The sequence below is a fragment of the Mesitornis unicolor genome, unplaced genomic scaffold (genome assembly GCF_000695765.1).
Source record: "Mesitornis unicolor isolate BGI_N332 unplaced genomic scaffold, ASM69576v1 scaffold17636, whole genome shotgun sequence".
In the NCBI taxonomy this organism is placed as follows: Eukaryota; Metazoa; Chordata; class Aves; order Mesitornithiformes; family Mesitornithidae; genus Mesitornis; species Mesitornis unicolor.
Window position 1 is genome coordinate 880 of NW_010190536.1, and position 8,794 is coordinate 9,673.

Consider the following 8,794-nt stretch of genomic DNA (forward strand, 5'->3'; position numbering starts at 1 on the left):
GCGCCGTGGTTACTGGGTGAAGAGTGGCGGGAGAGCCGTCCAGCAGAGAGGGACCTGGGAGCACTGGTTGGCAATCGACTGAACATGAGCCAGCAGAAGGCCAATGGCTTCCTGGTCTGCATCAGGAATAGTGTGGCCAGCAGGAGTAGGGATGTAATTCTCCCTTTGTACTCAGCACTGGTGAGGCCTCACCTCGAGTATTGCGTACAGTTCTGAGCCCCTTGCTTCAAGGATATTGAGGTGCTGGAGCGGGTCCAGAGGAGAGCAACGAGGCTGGTGAAGGGAGTAGAGGGAAAGTTTTATAATGAGAGGCTAAGGGAGCTGGGGTTGTTTAGCCTGGAGAAGAGGAGACTCAGGGGGGACCTTATCACTCTCCACAACTACCTGAAGGGAGGCTATAGTCAGGTGGAGGTCAGGCTCTTCTCCCAGGCAATTCATGACAAGACAAGAGGGCATAGCCTGAAGCTGCACCAGGGGAGGTTTAGGCTGAATATTAGAAAGCATTTTTTTCACGGAGAGAGTGATGAGGCATTGGAATGGACTGCCCAGGGAGGTGGTGGAGTCACCGTCTTGTGGAGGTGTTGAAGGAAAGGCTGGATGTGGCACTTAGTGCCATGGTCTAGCCAGTGTGGTAGTGTTAGGTCATAGGCTGGACTTGGTGATCTCAGAGGTCCTTTCCAGCCTTAATAATTCTGTTACTCTGTGATTCTGAGAGGGGGAACAGTTGAAAGCTGCTGAGCCAGAAGAATCATCTCTCCCTGACTTCTGAGCTTGTGCTAAGGGGGAAACCTGGCTACCCACGTATGTCCCTGTAAAAATGATGGCCTGGCCACTCCTAGACCCACTGCTGGAGATGTCATCTTTGAAAGCTCCAATCTGGCCCCTGCTCCCTGCTCTGGCAGGGGGGTTGGACTAGGGGATCTTTCGAGGTCCTTTCCAACTTCTAACATTCTGTCATTCTGTGATTCTGTGATTTAGGAAAAAATAAATGTTTGCTGCTGTACTTGATATTTTCTTATTATCTATGCATCTTTAATCCCTCTTCATGTCCTGCTGAGTTTCTGAGAAAGCAATCAAGAGGTTTTACTCTGAGGAAAATCAAAAGTTAGCAGGTATTATTAGTACTTATACCAGGGCACATTACTTTCAATTATAAGGAAAGCAAAATGGGAATATTACTGCTGACCTTAACTGAGCAGTGTTTGAGGTTGTAACTCCTGTTTGCACACTTAAATCACTCTGCTTTTGGGTCTGCCTTGTCACAGCTGCTTGTGTCTTTGTTTACAAAACGATAGCTTTTGCAGATGGTCACAAGCACGTCAGTCGCTTGTGGTTCAGATTGTTCCCTAGATCATGTGTGTGACCTCAATGCAAAGCCAGCATCCATCGTCCACTGAACTCAGTGGCATGACTGTAGCTTTGTCCCAGAAAAAATAAGAAAACTTTATTTCTTTAAATTGATATTTTGAATCTGTTTCTCAGGGGGACTGTAGACCTACTTACCTCTCTCAGCCTTGGGCCAGATTGCTTTTCTTGATTTATGTGGCATATAGTCTTGATCACTTGGTGCCGTTTAGATAATTACACTAATTAACAGACCTAAAGGAGGTGTCAGATTAATTTTGATGGAATAACTAGGCTTTGTCACAGAAGTTACCATGAGCCTCATCACAGGAAGGAGCTACACAAGAGTCAGTGGTGTGAACAGAGAGACCCTATAGCCAGTCTGCTTACCATAGCAGAATGCAGGAGGAAGTTCATGGAAATAGATCCTTGCAAAGTAGAGGGATGCAGTTTTGCTGATTTGGATCACAGATATTGACTGCCTTCTTATTTTCTTCATGTGGTCATTTCAGGCATGTGTGAGAAGAGCACTGGACTGCAGGCTCTTGCTGCCCACATTGCTTGGGTGCCAGGCTTTCATGCAAACCCCATTTGGATGTGTGTGGAGCCATGAAACATTGCCGGTCAGTTTAAACAAACAACTCCCTAGGACAAGCAGCAGGTATTTTCTTGGCAATGCCCTACATAAAATATTTTGCAGTTGGAACAATAGGAGATGGAAAAAGCCTTGAGATAATGACAAATTGCAATTTCTGACTCAGATCAGATGGAAAACTCGAGTATAACGTTACACAAAATGATTTTCTATAAAACCAGAAAGATTTGTGTTGATACAAAAATACCGGATGTTGTTCAAAATGACCTCTAGAAAAGAGATTGGTTGCTAGTAACTCTCCATTGCTTTCTGTCTACTTCCTGTAGACTTACCGTTCACTTCATATTAACATCTCCAGGACTGTTCCATGGAGATACATGCACGCAGGCTGGAAATCATGAATTGCAGACTGTATTGTCAGATGCAGGCAAAGGAGCAAAGATACGATGACAGATAGTTTAGAAACTACAGTCACACCCAAACTATGCTTGTATCTCTGCTGTAGTGCAAGATACTTTAGCTTAGGCAGTGAGAGTTTGCTAAAACAACAGCCATGCTGTCCTGTTTAAACACCACAGAAGCTGTTGTTCTTCAGCCACCCTTCATGCAAAGCCATTTTTCCTGGCAGTGGGGGAGGCAGAGAGTTTGCTTCACCCAGGAAGCTAAACCTGCTGTTTGCAGGTGGGGTGAGGGACAGGACAGGAGCTCAGCGTGCCAGGGCTAAGGAGACAATATCAAGGTGATTTAATTCCCAGGTATAACAACTTAAGTTGTCTAAGGAACTGACCTGCCTGTGTTAATATAAAGTGTTTTTTAACTTTCAAAATTTTCCCTGTTCACCTGATAACAAGAAGGAAATTGGTAGTTTTAAAACAAAAATAGCCTCATCAAGAGGAAGCTGATGTTCTCTCTGTCACCCTTTCTCCTGGTTTTCATTCAATAGATGTCAGCCTTGTAGAGTTTTACCAATCTTGGGTTCCTGGGACACAAAGGCTGTGCCTGTGCAAATGCTCCTTTCCAACAGCCTTCCCCCATCACACCACAGGCTCCTGCTGTCCTTGGGGGCATCTGGGGCAACTCTTCTCTTTTTGAGATCTAAAGGAGGAAAAATTAAAGACGGGCCATCAGTTGAGGCACCTACATGCTCTCTCACATGTTTGCTGAGTTTACCTGGAGGGGGGAGTTACGGAATACTGGGGAAAGACTTGTGAGAATGAAACAGGGAAGAAATGGGGTTGTGACAGAAGACAGGGTGCAGTCCTGTATGGACAGAGAGACTGGAACTCCACTGCACCTGGTCTGGGGGCTTGCATGGGGTTTGTGGTTTAACCCAGCAGCCAGCTAAACACCACACAGCTGTTCAATCACTGCCCCCCAGTGAGATGGGGAGAGAACCAGAAAAAAGGTAAAACTCATGAGTTGAGATAAAGACAGTTAAATAGGCCAGGAAAGGAAGGGAAAATAATAATAATGATAAAAGAATCATCAAAATAACTGCACAATGCAGTTGCTCACAATCCTCTGATTGATGCCCAGACATCCCCCGAGCAGCTGTTGTTGCCCCCCCAACCAACTCATCCCAGTTTTATAGTTAAGCATGTTCAGCATGATGTCATATTTTATGGACTACCCCTTTGGCCAGTTTGGGTCAGCTGACCTGGCTGTGTCCCCTCCCAGCTTCTTGTGCACCCCCAACCTCCTTGCTGGGAGGGGAGTCTAAGAAGCTGCAAAGTCCTTGTCTTAGTGTAAGCACTTCTCAGTGACAACTAAAACATCAGTGTGTTATTAACATTATTCTCAGGCTAAATCCAGAACACTAGACTACTGCTAGGAAGAAAATTAACTCTATCCCAGCCAAACCCAAAACCAGAACAATGGGCCTGCAAGGCTGGGGTTCTTGGTGAGGAGCTGCAGCTGGGTTGTATCCCTGGAGTGGGGTGCAGTGTGTTATCTGGATGGCTCCCTCCTACACACAGCTGGGGATGTGGAGAGAGCTGAAACACCAAACTGGGAACACCAAAAGTGTTACTGGTGCAGTCTGGGTCCTTGCAAGCTTTTCTCTCTAATCCACTCTGCAAATGCCTCTGTGGGTAATTGCAAATGTTTCATTTGAGAAAAAAAGAACACCATTCCTACCAGTTTCAGATAAACCCAAATTTGCTTTCGGTGATTAAACTGATGACAAAACCTGGTGTTTTCCAGTTTTCACAAAGCCAGAACCAAATCAGCCTTTGCTCCTGGAAATGTGAATTATTTGCCAATTTTCTAAAATATGTTTTACAACTTATGTACATTTTGCCCAGGCATGTGTGTGTATGTGTGTGTGTGTGTGTGTTTATATGTCTGTATAATGTATGCTTCTTCATAGATGGTCTGAAAAGGGGAGTCTGGCTCTGGATAGGCAGAATGTTAAGTACATGCCTGACTATACATTAGGGGACTGGTCTCCCAGCCATCTAGAACAGGGACATTTTTTATTTTTTTTTACATCTTTTACCAGTGATGAAACCCATGTCCTGTTTTTTGTTCCAACTGGTATAAAGTTATTTTTCTTCCTAGTAAGTGGTATAATGCTGTGTTTAGGATTTAGTATGAGAACAATGCTGATAACGCACTGATGTTTTAGTTGTTGCTAAGTAGTGCCTATAATAACTCAAGAACTTTTCAGGTTTCCATGACCTGCTAGAGAGAAGCTGCACAAGAAGCTGGGAGGGAGCATAGCCAGGACAGCTGATCCAAACTGGCCAAAGGGATATTCCATACCATGTAGCGTCATGCTCAGCACATAAACTGAGGGGAGTTGACCAGGAAGCTGCAATTGCTGTTCAGGACTAGCAGGGCATTTGTCAATGGGTGGTGAGCAATTGCACTGTGCATCACTCATTTTTTTGTGTTATTATTACTACTACTACTATTATTACTTACTTTGAGATCCTATTAAACTGTTTTTATCTCAAACCACGAGTTCTCTCACTTCTGTGCTTCTGCTTCTCTCCATCCCACTGGGGGTGGGGCAGGGAGTGAGCAAGCAGCTGTGTGGTGCTCGGTTGCTGGCTGGGATTAAACCGCAACACCCAGAAACAAATAAAAAGTAAATATGGCGAAGTCACATCAGTTTGAGTCTACTGAAATCAGGTAAAATGAGTTGTGTTATGCTATGTTGCTACGCTATGCTATGCTATGCTATGCTATGCTATGCTATGCTATGCTATGCTATGCTATGCTATGCTATGCTGTGCTATGCTATGCTATGCTATGCTATGCTCTTGAGTATTTCTGAAGATGTTTTAATGGATTTTAATAGAACATTGCTCTCAATTACTTTCTTAGTTCAGTATTTGAAGGGCTTTTGTTTGTACAGGTTCTGGAATTCTCATGACAGAGAAATGTCAGACCCTTGAATAGTCTTGTGAGAGCCAGTGACAGAAGTGAACCCATTCTGCAGCTCAGTTGTCCATCATCCTTTCCTGAAAAGGCTATTTCCTGGCCACTGAAGAACATGAGAACAGATGCAGAGCAGATTTTTGTATAATATTTTGTGTGTGTGTGTATGCATGCATAAGTATATTTTCACACATTTTTACATATGTATTTAATTAAAGCACATTTTAAATTAATCTCAAAACTACTGTGAGCTATGCATACAAGAAAAACCAGATCTGATGAATACTCTATTTAAAGATGAAGCTAATTTAACTGTAAGTGGCAGAAGAAATGTGAACTTCTGAAATATTTTCAAAATTCATTAGTGAATCGTTGCAAAAATGCTTTTCACTGTGGGAGGAATTTCAGTAAACCAAGACTTCAGTTCTACTTGTTTCATGCTTTTGAGAATAGTCATTGAAATTAATGGGACTATTCTTATGGGTAAAATGAACTGGATTTGGAACCAGGAACACCCGTCTGAACTTTAAAATGAACTTACGCATGCAATGCAAAACCTTTTTCATTGCTTGGAAAGGTGTACGTGAGCAAAAGGAGGGCACTAACGTGGTTTTGCATAGTTTAGGCAGAACATTCCTGGTTGGAAGGCAGACATCAGATTTCCATGAAATCTACAGCTCTGGGGATTGTAAACTTGCTTTGCTTTATTTTTAGATGGGAAGCCAGATCCAATTCTTTGTTAAGAAAGGGTGAAGCGGAAGGCAATGCACTTCCCCCGGTAAAAATTCCCCCAATCTAGTGCTCTAAAATAGTAGTCGGTGCACCTGTGGGTTAATGGAATGAGTACCTGAAGCATTATACACTTCTCACCAGGTTGATTTATGGAGATGCGTAATTTTTTTGGCACTGTGACCTTTTTAAGTTTGCTTTGATAATTTTTCTTTCTCTCAAAATGTATGTTAGATTTGTAACTAGATACACAGCACATTAATCTGTTACAAGGATGAAAGAACGAACATTGTTATTGTTTGGAACTCTTTCAGCTAGAAAAGAAAGGGAGGTACAGGCAGTCCCCTTCTCACCTCAGCATGCCCTAGTGAATCACCTAGACTCTACAAAAGGTGAAACATCCAAATAATTTGATCCACTGTTGGTTTTTTTTCTGAGCAGCTGACCCAACATCAAATATGTGACTCACGGCCCCTCCAGCAAGAAGTTCAGGAGCAGCTTCTGTGTTGGTGCAAGAGCTCCATAGGAGACACAGAATGTGAAGATGGGAGGAACCTGGCTGTGTCTGACCGTTGGCCAGCACTTGCTGGCTCTGGGACACAGGCACTTTTCAAACAAATGGAGAAACATGGTATTTAAATAAAAACCTGTTTCTGTTGTTTTCTCTCATATGTCGTGGGCACATTGATGTTGCTTCTCCACTCTCTGGCTTGTGAGAGCCCTGGTGGGTCAAAGTCATGGTTTGTAAGATGCTGAAAAACAGGAGGAGGTCTGAAGCTTCAGCCAGGGTAACCCAGTATCAGTGGACCTGCCTGTGTGGATTTGTGGGGATATGCTGGTATGGGGGGCAGATTCAAGTAAGCATGAGTTTGAATTTGATTGCTAACAGAGCATCCTGTGGGAATGATACTAAGAAAAATGCATGTGGCTGAGTCCCCTGAAATAGGTAGCTTTCAATTAGAGACGACCTGGCTTTATGTCCCTGTGTAGGGAGTTTAATGTACAGCAATGAAAGGAACTAGGTACTATTATTCTTTTTTAATGTGTTGTTCCTTCTTATTTCTTTCAGATGGATTTCAGAAAATTCAGGCTGTTTTTTTGTCTTGTAGTGATCAGCTGTGCTAGCTTCTGGGTTTTTTACAACAATTTGACTGAATTCTGTATATTCTGTGAAAACAGCCAAGATTACATACTCCCCATAGAGACTTTTAGGAGAATCAAAGGAAACTTCTCGCATGTCCCGGATATAGACTGCCATACGAACCCACCTTTCCTTGTCCTGCTTGTGGCATCCTCGTACCACCATGTTGACGCCAGGATGGCCATCCGGCAAACCTGGGGGAAGGAGAGAACAGTCGCCGGCAAGCGCCTGGTAACGTATTTCCTCCTGGGAAGCACTGTGAATCTCAGCCAGCAGGCTGATATTGCTGCTGAAAGCCAAAAGTACAAAGACATTATTCAAAAGAATTTTACAGACACGTATTACAATTTGACTTTGAAGACCATGATGGGAATTGAATGGATTCACAGATTTTGTAACCAGTCCAGCTTTGTGATGAAAACGGACACGGATGTGTTTGTCAATGTTTTCTACCTCACTGAGCTTCTTCTAAGGAAAAAGAGGACCACTAGATTCTTCACAGGCTTTTTAAAACTGCATGAGTACCCTATACGGGAAAGATGGAGTAAGTGGTACGTAAGTAGAAAAGAGTATCCGGGAAAGACCTACCCGCCGTTTTGTTCTGGGACTGGCTATGTTTTATCCACTGATGTTGCTAGTCAGATCTATAATGTTTCAGAGAGCATTTCATTCATTAAACTGGAGGATGTATTCATAGGAATGTGCCTTGCCAAACTAAAAATTCGGCTGGAGGAGCTTCATTCAGAGCAGACGTTTTTTCCAGAAAGGATTAAGTTCTCTGTTTCTCGCTTTAAGAAAATTGTGATGTGCCATGAAATAGAACCGTCTGAGCAGCTGAGCTACTGGAATCACTTAGCGATGGAAAATAATGGAGTGCTCTAGTACCTTTCCTGTTTGAATTAATAAACTGAAATGGTCTGCATTTACAGGGCTGGTCTTGATTTCAGCAAAACTCCCAGCTAACTCTAGACTCATCATGTTAAGGACTTTTAAAATAGTTATTTTAATCTGTATTTCTGCCCAAGAACATGCAAATTCTTTTCTCTCCCATTTACTCTCCCCTATTTATGTCCCCACTCTACACAAGTTACAATTAATTTTTTTATTCCTGAAAGATGCAGGCCTGCGAACCTGCCCTCTCCATAGACCAGCTCTCCAAATCTTGCTGCTACAGGACCAGGAACATTTCTGCAGTGCCAAACTAAAAGTCAAAGTAGTCTTGTTCAGAGCAGAAATCTGCACCCTCTTCCTGGTCCCTTTTGGTAGATTATCACGTTTGCACCCATCTGTGCAGGCATTTAAGAAAAGCTGTTTGTAGCTGTCAGGATGTTCCCTTCCTGGCATAGTGAGCTGCAGACCTGCCCTTGAAGCTCTGTGTGGGCAGAGCTGCATACTGGCACAGATCCCTCCTTCAGTCCACACAATTTTTTGCAGAGGTGGAAGAATTTTCCCATGCACTGCTCTTGAGACAACCTTAGATATTGCAGATCACCTGGCGAACATGTAAGGCTGCTGCATTTGTTTCCCTGTGCGTGACCCCTGCTGAAAATGATACCTGGTAGAGCTGGATTCATGCTCAGTGGAGAGTGTCCTGGTCTTTC

The 8,794-nt window shown here is 43.3% G+C and overlaps 1 protein-coding gene across 1 annotated transcript; it reads left to right on the forward strand.

Annotated features, from left to right (window-relative positions):
- The first annotated feature begins 6,596 nt into the window (after positions 1 to 6,596).
- B3GALT5 (UDP-Gal:betaGlcNAc beta 1,3-galactosyltransferase, polypeptide 5) lies at positions 6,597 to 8,075 on the forward strand. The gene is made up of 2 exons (XM_010186437.1): positions 6,597 to 6,683; positions 7,122 to 8,075. Exons 1-2 carry the CDS (start codon positions 6,597 to 6,599, stop codon positions 8,073 to 8,075), a joined length of 1,041 nt encoding a protein of 346 aa, XP_010184739.1.
- The last annotated feature ends 719 nt before the right edge of the window (positions 8,076 to 8,794 follow it).

Bases quoted from the DNA above. Each gene is read 5' to 3' on its own strand.
- B3GALT5 (XM_010186437.1), top strand. From the start codon at position 6,597: ATGGGAGGAACCTGGCTGTGTCTGACCGTTGGCCAGCACTTGCTGGCT. The intron at 6,684-7,121 runs GTATTTAAATAA...TATTTCTTTCAG, and splicing joins CAAACAAATGGAGAAACATG to ATGGATTTCAGAAAATTCAG.